Source organism: Cynocephalus volans, chromosome 12, assembly GCF_027409185.1.
Source record: "Cynocephalus volans isolate mCynVol1 chromosome 12, mCynVol1.pri, whole genome shotgun sequence".
NCBI classification, from domain to species: Eukaryota; Metazoa; Chordata; class Mammalia; order Dermoptera; family Cynocephalidae; genus Cynocephalus; species Cynocephalus volans.
In genome coordinates, this window is record NC_084471.1 from 6910319 (window position 1) to 6928661 (window position 18343).

At 41.6% G+C, this 18343-nt stretch overlaps 1 protein-coding gene across 2 annotated transcripts in view; it reads right to left on the reverse strand.

The window, feature by feature from the left end:
• The window catches only part of SAMM50 (SAMM50 sorting and assembly machinery component), a 47694-nt gene that overhangs the window by 9995 nt on the left and 19356 nt on the right, over positions 1–18343 (reverse strand). For both annotated transcript variants that reach the window (XM_063075116.1, XM_063075117.1), the window contains exons 10-14: positions 15816–15902; positions 13306–13376; positions 10495–10562; positions 6264–6410; positions 5283–5424 (exon numbers count right to left, since the gene is read on the reverse strand). In XM_063075116.1, the coding sequence (XP_062931186.1) occupies positions 5283–5424; positions 6264–6410; positions 10495–10562; positions 13306–13376; positions 15816–15902 (515 nt within the window). The remainder of the gene's footprint in view (positions 1–5282; positions 5425–6263; positions 6411–10494; positions 10563–13305; positions 13377–15815; positions 15903–18343) is intronic.

Genomic DNA, 18343 nt, shown 5'->3' on the forward strand with positions numbered 1-18343 from the left:
GGAGCCCATCTCAGCATGACCTCCTCCTCCTCCCTCCACCTTCCCTCCCGACTGCCTGGTCCTCTCATATGCCCCTGCGGCTTTCTCCTCTGCTGGATTAAGAATCTGCCTTTCCAGAATAGAAAAAGGGGAGAAATGGAAACACAAATCCCCTTTTACAGCTCCCTTCTCACCACATTTATGTTCCCCCAATCCTGACAGGGAGGCTAGAGAAGGTGGAGGAGAGGGAGGACAAAGGTGGGGCGGGGACGAGGGGGACAGCAGTATCTGCACCCCACACAGGTTCAGCCTGATCACTCATACACTTGCTCCTCCCTGGGAAAGGAAGGATGGAAGAGGTCACATCAGTTGCAACATCTGCTATGAGCTGACACTTTGCAGGTGCAATTCCAGCGGGCTAGTGAAAACCTGCCATCAGACTGCTGAGCCCATTTTTGGATGAGCAAATAGGCTCTGGCCACACAGCTGAGGAGTGACAGGGCAGGGCTCTGGCCCCAGGCTCCCTGCTGAGGGAGCACAGCTGCGGGCTCCCTGATGGTGTGGTTACATCCTGGCCTCAGAATCACTGTCCACCTAGAGCCTGTGCTCTGGGGCAAGTCTGATGCTGTGAACTTGGGACAAAGTGGGCCTAACCTGGGCACCTAAACTCCCCAGGAAAATGACAGCCAGAATTCCACACAGCAGCTACCCGTGTGCCATGGAGCACAGCATTTCTGCCAGCTATGGGCAATTTCCAGAAAAGGCTGGTCAACAAGAACACTCCTTCACTCAGAAGACAGTTGACATCCCTACTATCACACCTCTGTTCCTTCCAGATCTGAGTAAATATGAAAACGGGCAGGAAGTCTTTCTTTCTCAACCCGACTCTTAGCAAGAAAACAAAATATCTGATCTATGAAGAGATTCATGACAGACGATCATTAACGATGCCGCTGCCCTTCTGAAGGGTCAAGGGTGCTCACTAACCACCTGCAGCAGCAGAAGTTACCCACCCAGAAGAGGTATCTGCAGCCCCTCTGTGACCTAGACTAAACCATATGTTCTTAAAAGGCAAAGATCCAAAATCAAAACCTGGACATTGCTTGTACCACTTAGCTATGTTCAGATATGATCTGCTTTTTTATTTTACACTATCAGGTCTATAAAAGTGACCTTTGTCTATATTCACTATTTTAAAAAAAGTCTCAAAATAAGATAGGAGATAAAATATCAGTCAAGCTCTTGGCTTATGTAATTTAGAAAACAAGTAGCCATTCCAATGAGGGCTCGTTTACTCTAAACAGATTAAACAACTTTACAAGCACAGGTTTATGTTCGGAGACCACATAAACATGTCACAGAAATAAATACCCACTACAAATATTCAAAACAGCGTTACAGAGTTACACAAGGCTGGGGCAACCGAGCCTCTGCATCCTCGAGACAGCCTCAGCAAACACCCACCTCCCGCTGTGTGTCCACTGGGCTAGGTCTGGGCTCTGGTGTCTTCCATCTCCCCCCAACCCCCACTGTCACTTTCTTAGTGCAGGCCCTGGTTGTCTCCGACCTGCCTCTAACCCAGCACTGCCAGCACCAGCATCGGGGTCTTTAGGAAGGCCACACTGACGGGCCCCTCCTGCTCCTACCTCAGTGCCTTGCACCCAGTCCCCCCTGGTGTCAGGAGCACCTTCAACGGGCCTCACTTATGAACACCAGGTGCTGTTCTAGGTACAGGGAATCGCAACGTGAACAGGCAGATGAAGTCCTGAACTCAAAGACCTTGGCATGTACACAGAGGGGAAAAAAGGCCAGTGTGGCTGGAAGGCAGAGGGGTGGGAGATGGGGTGAATAAAACTCAGACCCCCAGCGAGGCATCCAAGGGCCTCCCCACACCTGCCTCTGGCCCTGCCACCACCACACACTGTGGCTCCTCTGTTCAGCAGCCAGGGGCTCTCCCCGTCCCCGTCTGCTGCAAGCACCTGGCTGCCCTTGAGGAGGATGCAGCTCAGGTGGTGGCTGCTCAGGAGCCCACTCAATGCCCTCCCCAGCTGAAATGATCGGCTTTCTTGTCTTGCCCTGCTACTAACTGCAAGCTGCTCTCTAAGCAAGTCAGCCTGGTTCATCCCTGGGTCTCTGGAGACTGTGCTCACTAAGACATGAAGTGACAGATGCTGTGAGATCCCAGACACAACGGTGCCATAAATCCCTTCCAGCATAAAATTTAGCAAACATTTCAAAACTGTTCCCACTTCTGTAAAGGTCTGAAATCCTAATTATAGAGTGCCTGCATTAAGTACAAGGGGTGGGAATCTATGGATGATTTCCACACACATTATTCCCCATCCTGTTAGCTGCCCAATTTTAGAAATGAAGATTAAAGTCTGGCAGCATCACTCAAACTTCGCAAAATTCCAATTTTGATAAAACTTCCAACAAAGCCACACACTAAGCGTAAGGTGATTTCCACACCCAAGGGTGCTGGTCTGACCCTATCCAGTGCTCACTGTCCACAACAGACACTTGTGGCCACCACAATGGCAATACAGAGCTGCGGCACAGCTGGGGAACACGGGAGCTTCCTTATGATCTGGCCTTTAAAGATCACGTGCACAGAACGCTTCTCCCACCCAGAAGAAAGCACATTTTGAAATTAATCTTTGAAACATATTTTTCAGATTTAACCAGGAGAGAGAAGCAAAGCTTAGAGATAAATGTAGCCATTCTCTGTTGTTAGAGAAAGGGTAATAAACAGAGCTCCTAAAAGCAGCGTTGACTTCTCGGAGCACACTGACACCCAGTGGCCCCAAACAGCACTGCAGGGATGGTGACTGCAGCGGGGAGCGGCTGGGCCTACACTACCCCAAGGTGGGTGGTGGTGGTGGCGTGGGTCCCAGAGCAGCAGGCAGCATGTCAGAAGTGCAGTATGTGGGGTCGCCCCAGACCAACAGAGTCAGAGTCTACTAAACAAGAGCCCCAGGAGACCCAGAGGCGCAGGCCAGCATGAGAAGAGCCGCCAGCTTAGATGGCTTCATCACACGTCCTGGTTCTGACTTAATCCAGATGTTGGTGTGGATCATCACAGCACCTCTGGTGCTATCCGCAAGCATTCAAACAAGCACCTAGTTGTCAGGCCAGGGAGACCGACGTTCTCATCTGTGGTGGGAATAAGGGCTTTGTAGAAAGCACCTTGCAAAACTAGCCTCACTTGCTGAAGACTGTAAACATGCGGAATCTTTGCTAAGATGCTACCTAATGAACAATCTTGCTCTAGAAAAAAGGTGCCCGTTTTTTCACAATTCACTATCTCTGAAATCAGGAAGCATCATCCCATCTACAGCAACTCACAAACAGCCAGTCAGGTGGCAGCCACATAGTGATTTTGTGGAGAGGGGAGAAATGCCTTCTAAGGGAACACTCTTCGCTTCATAAGTGAACACGAGCTGGCCATGGATGGTACACCAGCGGCACAACAACTGCATGAAAAATAACCACCATTTCCTGACAGCATGCCAGGCAGTGCTCTAAATGGCTGGTGTGCATTCATTCTGTGAGTTCTCAAAACTGCAAAGTAGTCACTATCATTATCATCCATTCTCAGGATATCAAAATGGAGACCCAGAGAGGGTCACACAGCCACACAGAATGGCCAAGCTGGGTTCCAAAGCACACACACAATCTCTTTGACTAAACCCTCCCCAGCTTTTGCTTTGTGTGGAGAACGGGCAAGAGTGAAGGTGAGTTGTGGTCAGCAGAGCAGCCACTGCTGTCTGTGAAGGCACTGGAAGGCTCTATCATCACTAGGGAGTCACTGTAACCTGGCAGCTGCTGTCCTGCCCCCAGATGCAGAGCAGATGCTGAATCAGCCTTCCAGTGAAAGCATGAAGAGCAGATTCTACTAAAGTGATAGCCTTAAAGGATCTGAATGACACTGAACTGCTCCTGAGTAACAGTTCTTTAGTAAAAGCTTGCTAATGTGGCTATGCTGTAAGAAGCACCATCACCCCCCACACTGAAGTGGAAGACAGTGGGAGTAAAAATGCTCTAGTATATTCCTTAAACTAGGACAAACTACAACTCCATGTTTCAAACCGGGTTATGACTCAGACTGCACCACCATTTGTTGGCAACGTTAAGTGTAGACACAAAAATGAAGAGAAAAAAAAAAACAGCCTCGAGTACTGAATGTATAAATATAAAAATAATGAGACAATATAAACATCATCATGGACTGAACGTTTGTGTCCTCCCAAAATTCCTATGCTGAATTCCTAACCCACAATGTGATGGTACTTGGAGGTGGGACTTTGAAAGATAATTAGGTTTAGATGGGACCTCCCACGATGGGATTAGATCTCTTATAAGAGACACCAGAACACATACTTGCTCTCTGCCCACCATGTGAAGACACAGCAGGAAGGCTGCTGCCTGCAAGCCAGGAAGAGAGCCCTCACTAGGAACCAAACCAGAACCCTCAGCAGAGCCCTCACCAGGCATCTTGATGTTGGACTTTCCAACCTCCAAAACTGTGAGAAAATAAACATCTGTTGTTTAAGTCACCTGATCTATGTGATTTTGTTATGGCAGCCTGAGCTGCCTAACACACACAATATAAAAATAATTCTGGATTTCTGAAAATTTATACAGTGCATATCAAATAATATAAGAAATGGAATTAATTTCTAAACCTGTAAATGATCTTATACCATATTCATTCATGTACTATTTAAAATGCAAATATTTTCTCAACAAAATAAGTGGGGGTGTATACATGTATTGAAATATAACCCTGTACCCCACAAATATGTATAATCAATAAGTTTCAATAAAAAATAAAGAAAAAAAGAATAAGTGGGTGAGAAAGGCCAAGACAGTGGGTTCCTCTGCTGCCAAGAAGAGAGACCTCTATGGCAAGCCTTTGACCACTCCAATCTCTGACCCTTCTAACCTCTGAGTCCCTGGCCTGCAAAGTCAACCACTGGAAAGAATGCATTCCCTTTTCAGCGAGCATAATCAATAATGCCTTGCCAACTCCTCCAGCCAGACCTTCAGAGTCTCTCCCACTACCTTGAGAATAAGCGCAAAGCATCTGAGCGAAGGGATGTGAACACTTCATCCAGTTTCTCCTCCAAACCTGATGAAGAAGTACCCAACAGAGGAAAACACATATTTTCACTCTTTTGCTAAGTATTCAATTTCTCTTAAAATCCTGAACCTTAAAAGGCACTAGGAAATGATTAACCATGTCCAAAACAAAGTTCCTAGAGAGTGTGATGTACTCATGGAAAGTAATTCACAGTACGTACCTGTCACCCCTCTGCACTCCCATGGGGATGCAGTAATTAAGTTCCAGCCGAGCAATGTTGCCCAGCCTGAGGACGATCCCAGCACCATAAGACCAGCGGATGCATTCAGCCAGCTTGCGAATGTGAGCTTTGGGGCCCTCACCTGAAAAGAGAAAAAGATGTGCAACCACATGTGTGTGGCCTATCCTTTTAGTGTTGTCCCCAGACAAGCCCTGGCTCTCTTCCTGGCTGTGTGCTGTGGTAATTTTTAAAGTCAGGCCTAGCTATTCCAGGAGAATGCATGAAGCGAGATTAGGATCCAAGTCAAAAGAGGGCTTGAGACCATACTTACAATCCCAGAATAAGCCGAGCCTTCTCAATTCTTTGCAGCTGGCATATTCTGTTCCCTTTGCCTGGAATAGCCTTTCCCCAGTCCCTGACCACCTGGAAAGCCCCACTCCATGCCGCGACTTGAGGGTCTTGTCTTCTGTGGAGCTTGCCAGGCACCTCTAGCTCGATACGTCTGCTGTGAGTCTCCTCTGGACCTCAGTTCCCTGAGGAAGGGACCAAGCCCTACTCAGCTCTCTGGCCATAATGACTGGTATATGGTAAGTGCTCAATAAATGTTGGTTGAATAAGTAGATTTTTCTTTGGAAGGCAGCATTAGATGATTATTTTTCTTGCATGCTTCATTTATTCAACCAACAACTTTATTTATTTTTTAAAAGATGACCGGTAAGGGGATCTTAACCTTTGGTTTGGTGTTGTCAGCACCACGCTCTCCCAAGTGAGCCAATCAGCCATCCCTATAAAGGATCCAAACCCGTGGCCTTGGTGTTATCAGCACCGCACTCTCCTGAGTGAGCCACGGGCCGGCCCAACTAACAACTTTATTCTGGGCACTATATTAGGTGTTTTAGAACAGACACCTATTTGTGAACTGTGCTTTCAAACATAAAGACAACTGTACAATAATGGTTTTTTTAATAGTGTGAGTTTTACCATAGTTGAGGTTGCAGAGGTTTCCTGCGTTGAGAAAAAAGTGTGTTCTGAAAAGTTCTCCAAAGCCGCCCTGGCCTGGCCGGAAAGGTAACGGGGTGTACAGGTGCAGGCCACTGGCCCAGTACGCTTCTCCACCCAGGTAGTCTCCTAAGCACAGAAGGGGCGCAGAACAAAAATAAGGTCCAACAAACTTAAAATCACATTAACATTCCACAATCTACAGAAACAAGATTTATGTCATATACATAACACCACATACTTACTGGCCACCTGCCAAAACTAACCAACCAACCAAACAAAAAACACCACAGAGTGCTCAAGTTCTGTGACTACTTGTTCTAACTCCTGATGCTGCTGGCCTCTTTTAAAATAATCTTTTTTTTCCCCTGGTTTGTTTTACAATTTGATTTAACTGATGGGGGGAAAAAGCCAGTGTAGTCCAGGAAAGCATAAACTCAGTAATTCATCATATCGGTAAAATGCTTAAAATAAAAGAAGTGGTTCTCATGAAAATCACTTTATCCATAACCATAGATTACCAAATTACTTCTGCCTGGCAAATAAAATGCATTATTCTGCAAAACTTTCAAGACCACAATATAGAGGAAAAAAATACAGAAAATGTCTCTGCAGTTTCTGGAAATGGCTGCACACACTATTAATCAAAAGGTATGGCCTGTCTACCACTCGCTGCACAGGGAAACAGCCCAGCTCAATGGCTATGGAGAAGAGGCTATTTTTTCATGGTTTATGACCACTTAAATTCTTGTTTTTTGGACAAAGATTACTTTTGCCAAAATTCAGACTATCCACTGAGAGCACACATGTGCATTATTTCTAAAAATGCTCCTATCCATTCCAATTTAACCATAAATAGCCATGACACTAAAGCAACAAAAACCACCACCCATGTTTATACTTTGTTGCAAAATACTATTTATAAATTGTCTGAGTCCCCTCTAGTAAAAATGACAGACCATGAAAAATAAAAATACTGGATGTCTCCAAGATTAATCAAGGAATGAACTATTTATTCATTTAAAGATTTCAGCATCTCCTTAATCCCTTTTAAATACTAAAGTTCTGAAGTAAACAAAGAATGGACAAATAACAGGAGATGAACTTTGTTTTTGGTTTCCCAGAAATGGCCCCTCTCTTTTCTTAAATTTCTTTTTTTCTGATCATAAAAGTAATATACTCATTGTAAAAAATCTAATAAAAAGAGAAATAAAAAAAAAAAAAGGAAAGAAAAATCTTTTCATTTCTATCATTCAGAGATAACCAACTGACATCCTGGTGTTCTTTCTAAATAAGTTAAATAAGTTAAATAAGTAAATAAAAAGTTAATAAGTAAATAAAATGTAGCTCATTATATATTTTTTCAGTCTTTTTTTTTTTTTTTTTGCAGTTTAAGATAGTGTAGGCACGTTCTCCTGATGCTTCATATTCTTTGAAAATATGATTTTATGCTTGAATAATAATACAGATGTACCAAAATTAAATTATCCATTTCTCTTCTATGGTCATATTGGTTTCTAATTTCTTCACAGTGGACATTAATCTATGATGAGTTTCCCTGCACACACTTATGAGGATATGTGAAAAAGTTCATGGAAAAATTTGTATTATCTTTCAACTTTATTTTTCCATGAACTTTTTCAAGTACCCTTGTATATTTTTAAACTTCTACGAAAATATAATATGCACACAGAAAAGTACACACATCATAAGCATACAGCTGAGAACTGCCACACACACACAGAACACACCTGCAGAGCCCAAATGGAAAAACAGAACATGCCTGTACCTCGAAGACCTCACTCTCCTAATCACTACCTGACCCGTGCCAAGTGCAGCCACGACCCTGACCTCGAACAGCATAGATTAGTTTAGCCTGTCTCCAAACTGTATTGAAATGGGATCACACAGTACACAGTCCCTTGGGTCTGGCTTTTCCCGTTTTTGCAGGTTTCTGAGACTCAAGCATGCCATCATTCAGCCAGTGGCTATGACTTCTTCCTCATGACAGTGTGAAGATATCACTATCTGTCCATTCTATTGTTGATGGGCATTTGGGTTTCTAGTTTGGGGCTGTTATTAATGATTAATAATCATTCCATACACATATATTTGTAATGCTCTTGATATATCTACTTGCTTTGATGAAAAGTTACAGCAGTTTACATTCTTGCTCACAGAATCTCACCAATCACCTCTTTGACAGGTAATAAATGGAATATCACTGTGTTTTACTTTTTCAGGCAAGTGGAAGACTTCTAAACTTTCCATACAGTCAGAATATCATACTTACTTATAATAAAAAAGAATAAAACTATCCTAAAATTATGATACTTTTCTAAAAAATAATACTCTAATAAAGCACTCTAAAAACAAGTAAAAAGAAATAATCTATACTTTGTACAAAAATTTATGCAGAGCACAGTCATTGTTTATAATAATATAAAAGTGGAAGCAACAAAGGCATCAAAAAAAAGTTAAGAAAATCAGGGTTGAATATTTTAGAATGAAATAACAGGTATCCATTTAAATGATGTTTTTGAAGTTTTAATAACATGTGGTTACACCCCTGGCAAGTATTAGAGAGGTTCCAGGAAACAGGAATTCTCACACACTGCTGGAGGGAGTGTGACTGAGACATCCTTTCCAGAGAGCAAGACAAAGCCTTAAAAATATTCAAAATCCTTTCACCTAGCAATGCCACATCTAGAACTTTATATTAAACTAAAACATGTCTGGCTGGTGTTATAACACCAAGGTCACAGGTCTGGATCCCTGTAACAGCTAGCCATTAAAAAATAAAATAAAATAAAATAAAAGTAAAACATATAGATGAGCACAAAGATTCAATCAGAAGGCTGATATGTTTTATAATCATTAAAAAAAAAAACACAGACTAAAAAAAGTCCAAAGCTTGGGATTAGGTTTCAAAAAAATTATAGTATGTCAGTAAGATGAAATATGCAAAAATAATTTAAGACGAAATATGAAAAATAATAAAGTATTTCTCTCACTCATTACTGCTGGAAATGCAAAATGGTACCACCATCTTGGAAGCTAGTCTTTTACAAAGGCACAAGTGCACTTACCACACGATCAATAACTGTGCTCCTTGGTATTCACCCAACTGATGTGAAAACTTAAGTCTGTAAATGTTTACGGAAGCTTTACTCATGATTGCCAAACACTGGAAGCAAGCAGGATGTCCTTCAACAGGTGAATGGACAAACAAACTGTAGTGCATCCAGACAATGGAATATTATTTTGTTCTGGAAAGAAATGAGCTCTCAAGTCATGAAAAGACATGGAGGACCTTAAAAGCATATTACTGCATGAAAGGAGCCAGTCTGAAAAGCTACATACTGAATGATTCCAACTATATGACATTCTGGAAAAGGCAAAACTATGCAGACAGTAAAAGGATCAGTGATTGCCACGAGTTCAGTGGGAGGGAAGGAGGTATGAACAGGCGGAGCACAGGGACTTAGAGGACAGTGAAACTACTCTTATGATACTATAATGGTGGGTACCTGATGTTATGCACTTGTCAAAGCCCATAGAATGTACAGCACAGAGTTAACCCTGAGGTAAACTATGGACCAATATTGGTTCACAGTTGTAACAAATGTACCACACTAATACAAGATGCTAACAGTAGGGCAAGCTATAGGGGGTTGTTAGGGGAACTCAATATTTTCTGCTCAATTTTTCTGCAAACTTAAAAACTGCTTGAAAAAATAAAGTCTATTAATTAAATACAATTATAGTATGTCAGTAAGATGACATATGCAGCCGTTAAAAATGATAAAGTATTTATTCCCATTAAAAACAAACTATTATATTGTTTGAGGGGTGGTAAGAGAAACAGGTTAAAAAATAGTATGCAAAACAAAACAAACAAAATAAAGAACAGGAAGATATGTGTATTTAAAGCTTGAAGGGAATATACAAGAAAATGTTCATACATGTTCTCTGGGTGGTGGGACTGCAGGTCATTTTCATACATTTTTTGCTTAGATATATTTTCTCATCTTTCTACAATTCTCAATAAATATTCCATGCCTGCTGCATGATACTCTGTGTTAGGTGCTAATTCCACCGCTGTGAAATATGAACATCTATTATTGTTATAATTTAAACAAACACACAGTCTCAAAACTAGATGCCCCCACTATTTAGATTTGGCATTCTCGTGGGGACAGGACAGACAGACCTTCACTCTGCGGCCCGATGCTGTGCATGCTGAATCCACGAACACTTGTCGGCCCCCCAAGGTAAAACCTAAGACAAAACAGTACATGTCAGAGAAAGTCATCAGGTGAAAAACTACAGATATGCTGAAAGCTCAGAAAGCTCACATCTGGTGCTGGATTACTGACATCCTTTTCACGCGGCAAAACATTTAAAAAAGGATTAGGAAGGTGCACATGAGCATGGTGAATTTCATAAAATCTAAACTTCTCATCAAAACTAAAATCAAACACCCACAGATGCTTCAGACTTTTGAAGATATAAGTGAGATACAAGGCACAAAGAAAGACACTTAGAAGAGGGACAGAGCCAACTGTCCATCGTAAAGGAAGGACCTGCTGTCTGTAAGAATTAATTACGCAGTTCCTTCTCAGACTGGGGCTCCTACACACTCACAATGCAATATTAAGATAAAAACAAAAAGGAGGATACAACTTATATAATAGTATGATCCCAATCACAAAAAGGGGTGAAATAATAATAGAAGAAAATAGACCAAAACAGAATTAGTTATTTTAAATGTTTTTTGTATTTTCCACAATGATTTTTAATTAGGGGAAAAAAAAGGTTTATAATTGTGGAAAATGAATTCCTCTGTGTTCCTCGACAGGCTAAATTATCACACTCTTTCCAATTTATCAGAATAAAATGAAAAACATGAATTAAGAATTAATTACTCAGAAATCCCATCCACTTTTTAAAAAATTGAACATCATAACAGAACATGATTTTAGGTTGTGATAATTACTAAAAATGAATTAGAACGAGCAAGAGGAGGTGTGTAATCTTCCTGGCACGGCTACCAAGGAGGCACTGGCAGCTGATGCCTGCCGAGCCCCTGGCTGACCTGCAGTGCCGGGCTTGGCTGATAGGAACATTCTGCACGGCTGAAATAGCACAAACCAAACAGGGCACCCACCATTTTTTCTGATTTCCCTGCCAGATAAAAACCTTTATAAATTTATTCATTTGAACTTGAGTTTAAAAGTCTATAAATGTGTGTTTACTCTTTGGGATTTCTAAGCAAAGCTTTTCTGAATACCCCATTAACATTAATACAGAAACAAACAGCGAGCTCCATTTGTTTGTTTGTTTTTCTCTGTTTATTTTTTAAATGATAAACCATGCATATTCTTTTGAAAGAATTGAAATGATCCAGGAAGCACATATCATAACAAGTGAAAAGGTTCTTCCCACTCCCTCATCAGCCCACTGCATCCCAGTCCCCAGAGTGACCACTGTCACTGATTTGGTGGCTGACTTCCCAGACTGTGGGTACTGCTCCTGTCAACACACACACGCACCATGGAGTTGCCCCCGAATCAGAAAGGAATCAACTAAACACATTCATATGCAGATTTTAATGAATACACATCCACCTCATTATTTTTAATAATTACAGTCTTCTTTTGGAGTGGCTGTGCTAGAATTTAATCATCTCCCTACTGGTGGACTTTATAACAGACAGTTTTAAAGTTTTTGTTTTTTATCAACAATATTATGATGGACATCTTTGCACATTTATAAAAGTATTTTTGTAAATTAGACACATGGTGAAACTATTAGGTCCCAGAGATTATAAAATTAACATGTTTATACTTCCAAACTTCCATCCAAAAAGGATGAACCAGTTTAAGCTAAAATAACATTTTAATAATCTAGGGTTGAAGAAAAAGTTTACTACCCTTGGGGACAATGATTAGTTTTTCAAAGCAACAAGTACAACTTCATACCCTGCTGATAGAAGTTTAAAGTGCTGTAAGCTCTCTAAAAAGCAGGATCCAGCAATTTTTTCTTTTTGGGGGGTGTGGGGGGGCCAGCTGGCCAGCATGGGGATCTGAACGCTTGACCTTGATGTTACAACACCATGCTCTAAACAACTGAGCTAATCGGCTAGCCATCAGCAATATTCTTTATAAGCCTTAAAAACCTTAAGAGGTTTTACAAGTCTTATTTTGAGACAGTAATTTAGGAATCTCTTCTCAGAAAATAAAATGAAAAACAAATTATGTACAAGGTTATCCTTCACAGTGTTATTTATAAAAATCGGGCTGGCCAGTTAGCTCAGTTGGTTAGAGCACAGCCTTGTAACATCCATGTCAAGGGTTCAGATCCCTATACCAGCTGGCAACCAAAAAAAAAAAAAAAATCACAAAATTAGAAACAACTGAAATATCCAAAAATATCAGGTAGGCTAAAAAGTTACAGTATATGCAAGTAATAAAACATTATATGCTATTAAAATGCGGGTTATGAAGAATTTCTCATGACTTGGTGAATGATTATAATTTCTCTAAAACTCTGTAAAAAGCAAGGATACAAAACTCTAAGTAAATACAGTATATTAACAACTTAATACACACATATATAGATGTATGTGTATATATACTGATGTAAACAGACATCCACAAGAAACAGACTAGACGGAATTAGTCCCACGTGTTAACTCTACTTATCACTGGTAGGATTGAAGATTTTTTTACTTAAATGTTTCTCTATTTTTATATTTCTGCAGTGAGTATGAACTATGTTCTTTCATAATCAAAAGGTAAAAATAATTTTTTTTAATATAATAAGGTAACTGCCCCCTCCCCAACAAAAAGCAAAAAATATTAACTATGAGGAGTACCGGGTATTTTGAAATTAGCTTAAACATCAAAATTAAAGTAAAATTTGAAATATGCTCTCCTAAATAATTAAACTTTTCTAAAATATCTTGTAAGGAACCAACTGAAAAACCCCTGCAACATACAGCCCGTTTGTTATCACTCACCTGTCAGCGATGCTTGATGGTTTATCACCAATGGGTACCAACATTCCACCCCAGAGAGATGTTGAAAAAACCTGTTCAAACATAAACCAACAGCTGTTTTCTTCCGCGTTTCTTTCATTCCCATGAGCATCAGCAAACAGAAAACTGGCCACATGCTGAACGCCCATGGCGTACAGAGCTCTGTGTTGGGGTGAAGGGCTATAGACCACCTAGCTTGTGCAGCTGAAGAACTACATACAGTCCAAGTGTTGTGCGGATACTTTCAAAACTGCAACTTCAAATTTCACATAAAGACATACTGAAGTCGAGCAGGGAACGGCTTCCGTTCTTTTTTTTTCTTTTTTTGGTGGCTAGCTGGTACAGGGATGGAATCCTGGACCCTGGTGTTATCAGCACCACACTCTAGCCAACTGAGCTAACCGGCCAGCCCCTTGGCTTCCATTCTGACACAGGGCAACTCCTCTTCCGCAATGAGAAGCAAAGCCCTGTAGGACAAGCCATGATAGATGAGGGAGTCCAGAAACCTGTACAAGCGATTCTGCCTCTTCTGAGGCCTCTGTGACTTGGCCTCAAACTGCGGAAGGACTAAGGGCACACGGCATTTTAGGTTGAAAGACAGTACAGGCTGCAATGCACCTCCAATTACACAGCACAAAGAGACCACCCTCAAGGACAGAGCCCTCTCTCTCACTCATAGGTCACGAGGTGGCCACTAATCTCAGCCCAGTGACCCAATCTTCACAGTACATAATCGATCCGTAAAACCCACTCCACGGTGGCTTCCAGCACAGTGAGGCTCTGCCAGCTCTTCTCCACCTGCTGCGTTCACGGCCTCAGGCTGAGCGGGCCTCCTGCTCTTGCTCACCTGTGCCTCTCTCTGCCTTGCAGATTCCTACATCCTACAAAGCTGCTCACATATTTTGGTTTTAGGAGCTTCAGTAGGAAGGACTACAGATCAACACTGGAACAGAGAGTGGACAGAGCAGGCCAAGCTGAATTAATCCTGATAAATTCAACCATCTATTGGACAACATTTAGGAAGCAGCTGCTCTGAGCATGGTGCTGTGGCACGTGCTACAGAGCAAAGCAAGGGGCCGCAGAGCATGCAGGTGCTGAGACAGATCCCCTCACAGCCTCATACGGCTACGGACAGCAGCAAAGATGGGAACTATGCAGCAGGCTTTGAGAACACCCTGGGCAGGACCCATGGGGCTCAAGAGCAGTGAGATGGCCCCGAGGTCCCCTCGGCAGGATGGAAGAGGAGGGAGTAAGGTTCCTGGTGCTGCTGGTGGAACCTGGCCTCCGTCACACCCTCAACTCCCTGTCTCACTAACAGTCTACCTAAGACCGCAGGCCCAACAGGGAGGCCACAGTATACCTGACCACCCCTCCCCTGCAGACACCACCAGGAACAATCCCATCTGCCTCACACTGCCCTTGACCTCAGTGACCAGAAGAGCCCACAAGGCAGACGTGGGGCCAGCTACAGAAGGGCCTAAGAAGGAGACACTGGGGAATGGAATGAGAAAGCAGGAATAACAGAGTCAAGGAAACCAAGAAAGAGAAAACAAGAAGAACGAGCGAGCAGATGACAGTGCAGCAGGGCCTGGGCAGAGGTCACTGAACAAGACCATAACAAGGCCTGTGGCAGCCACTGAAATGTCAGTGTCGGGGAAAGGCAGGAACCAAACTCAACGTGCAATCAATTAAGGACTGAATGGGAGCAGCAATAAACTATTTTACAATAAACTGTCCAGAAACAGCCACATGTGCTATTTCATTAAGACTCACTCCTCGACCTCAGGATTTTTGGGGGGGCGGGGGGTGAGGTGGGCAGTGTAGCCAGCTGGTACAGGGATCGAACCCTGGACCTCGCTGTTGTATGCGCCATGCTCTAACTAACTGAGTTAACTGGGCAAGCCCTACCCTCACATTTTAAGGTAGATCAGGGCATAGGCAGTAGCAGTGGGCTGAGAGTTGCCGCCAGACACCCTGGGCACTGGGAGTCTTAAGAAACCAGACAGGAATTCCCCCAGCCTGGGGTTGCCTTGGCTAGATCCCAATCCCATAACTTACTCATGTCCTGAGTGAATCAGAAGAAATTAACCAAACTGGATTAAAGATTTTAGAAATGCCCGGTAGCACCCAGAGCCCTGTAGACCCAGCAAAATAAGGTGAAGCTGAGAATTTCCATGGAACCAACACTTCAAGGGAAAAGAGACCCTCATACATCCTTGAGCCACATTTCTTCGAAGGCCCTGAGATGATAGGAGGGAAGGGACTCTTTTGTGTCCCATGTGGTCCCATGTTCTTTTTAAAAGAAAATAGTTACTGCTCTTCCTCAGAGTGTCTTCAATTCTGGCTAAATTGAAAAGATACACACTTCAGGTCAAAGCATCACTGCTCTGTGCTTCCATTTTAGTGCCAGATATTCAGGACTAAGATTTTCAAGAAGATTCCAAACACAAGGGATAGCAACGCAGGTGATAAGGTTCTGGCTAAATACTCACTGAATCAAATACAAGTTGTTTATTTAGCTGAAGCTCAAAATCTTCCTTTAGGAAGCTCACATCCCCACCGGTGTAGCCTGCCAGTTCCTGTGGGGGAAGAATCCACAGGTCAATTAGAGCAAATAACAATATTACAAGGGCTACAAGATAATGCTTTGGCAGTTGCAATTTAATTTTGCTGTTTTATATTTTTTAAAAGGCAACAGAACATTCTGTCTCCTAGAAGCGGTATCCTAATTGTTACAGATAGTAACAATGCACTGGCAGAGACTGGAGAATCACCAAGGGTACCGAATGACCCGGAGTACATTTCTCCTTCATGCCAGAGAAACACAGCAACACGAGCATTTATCACAGAGTTGGCAATGGATATGGCTTGTTGACCTTATCAGGGTTTGGAGGAAAAAACTAGCTAACCTTCTTTCACAAGTTGGGTGGGATATGTGTAAAAATCTGATTTCCAGCTTCTCTCTAACTGAAGATGAAGCGCCCCAGGCCTCTGCCCTGCATGACAACTGACAACCATCGGCCAGAGCAAGGGAAGGTACCTGGGAAGACCTCAAGATCATCACAGCCTGAGCACCCCTCAGCTGTCTGCTGCCCGAGTTCAGCTCCTCGTGTGCTTGCACTGTTAGTGATCTCATAACAGAGAACCATGTCTCTGTTCCCCTACCTCCAGCAAAAGAGGGAAAGGGAGTTCAATGTATTTGTTCAGTTTCTAGTGTCCCTTTTGTTGTTGATTTCTAGTTTTATTCCATTGTGGTCTGACAAGGTAGCTGGTATGATTTCAATTTTTAAAAATTTGTTGAGGCTTGTTTTGTGACCTAACATAAGGTCTATTCTAGGGAATGTTCAATGTGCTGCTCAGAAGAATGTGTATTCTGCAGCTGTTGGATTAAATGTTCTATAAATGTCCATTAAGTTCAACAGGCCTAGAGTAGAGATTAATTCTGATGTCTCCTGGTTAATTTTCTGTCTGGATGATGTGTCCTTTGCTGAAAGTGAGGTGTTAAAGTCCTCAACTATTATTGTGTTGGAGTCTATTTCTTCCATTAGGTCTAATAGTAATTGCTTTATATAATGGGGTGCTCCAGAGTTAAGTGTGCATATATTTGGAATTGTTATATCCTCTTGCTGAACTGATCCCTTTATCATTATATAATGACCTTCCCTATCTTTTTTTTACTTTCCTTGGCTTGAAGTCTACTTAGCCTGATATAAGTATAGCTACTCCTGTTGTTTTTATGTTTCCATTTGCACAAAATGTCTTTTTCCACCACTTCACTTTCAGTTGGTGTGTGTTTTATAGGTGAAGTGAGTTTCTTGTAGGCAGCATATTGTTAGTTCTTGTTTTATAATCCATTCAGCCGCTTGCTGTCTTTTAATTGGGGCATTTAATCCATTTATATTTAGAGTTATTATTGATATATAGGGACTTGTTACTGCCATTCTGTTACTTTTTTCTAGTTGTTTTGTTAATCCTTTTTTCCTTTTTCTGATCTTACTGTCTTTCTTTGTGGTTTGAGTGGTTTTCTCTGGCAGTGTATTTTGATTTCTTGCTATTTACTTTCAGTATGTCTCATAAGTTTTTGTGTTATGGCTACCATGAAGCTTACAGAAAACATGTTACAGTTAGACTATTTTAGACTAATAACAACTTGACTTTGATATATAAGAAAAAACAAAGAACCAACTCTACACTTTGGCACTTCCCCCCCCCCCACATTTTGACATTTTGTTGTTTCAAGTTACATCTTTTAATATTGCCTGCATTTTATATGGTTGTTGTATCTGTTGTCTTGTTAGTTTGCTCTTTAGTCTTCATATGAAGGATGTAAGTGGTTTATTCACCCCCCTTATGACACAGGAGTATTCTGAGGTTGTCTATGAACTTACTTTACTAATGAGTTAAGCAACATGTTCCTAAACAAATGAATGGGTCCAAGAAGAAATCAAGAAGGAAATTAAAACATTCCTGGAGACAAACGGAAATGAAAACACAACATACCAGAACCTATGGGATATAGCTAAAGCAGTTCTAAGAGGGAAGTTTATAGCAATAAATACCTATGTCAAAAAAGAAAGACTTCAAATAAAAAATGTAACATTACACCTCAAGGAATAGAAAATCAAGAAGAAACCAAACCCCAAATCAGTAGGAGAGAAATAATAAAAGATCAGAGCAGATATAAATGAATTAGAAATTTTTAAAACATACAAAAGATCAATGAAACAGATTTGGTTTTTTCGAAAAGACAAATGAAATTGATAAACCTTTAGCTAGACTGATGAAGAAAAAAGAGAAGACTCAAATAAAATCAGAAACAAAAAAGGAGACATTACAAATGATACCACAGAAATACAAAGGATCATAAGAGACTACTATGAACAATTATATGCAAACAAACTGGAAAACCTAGAAGAAATGGATAAATTCCTGGATACATACAACTTACCAAGGTTGAACCATGAAGAACTAGAAAACCTAGACAGACCAAAAACAAGTAATGAGACTAAAGAGTAATCAC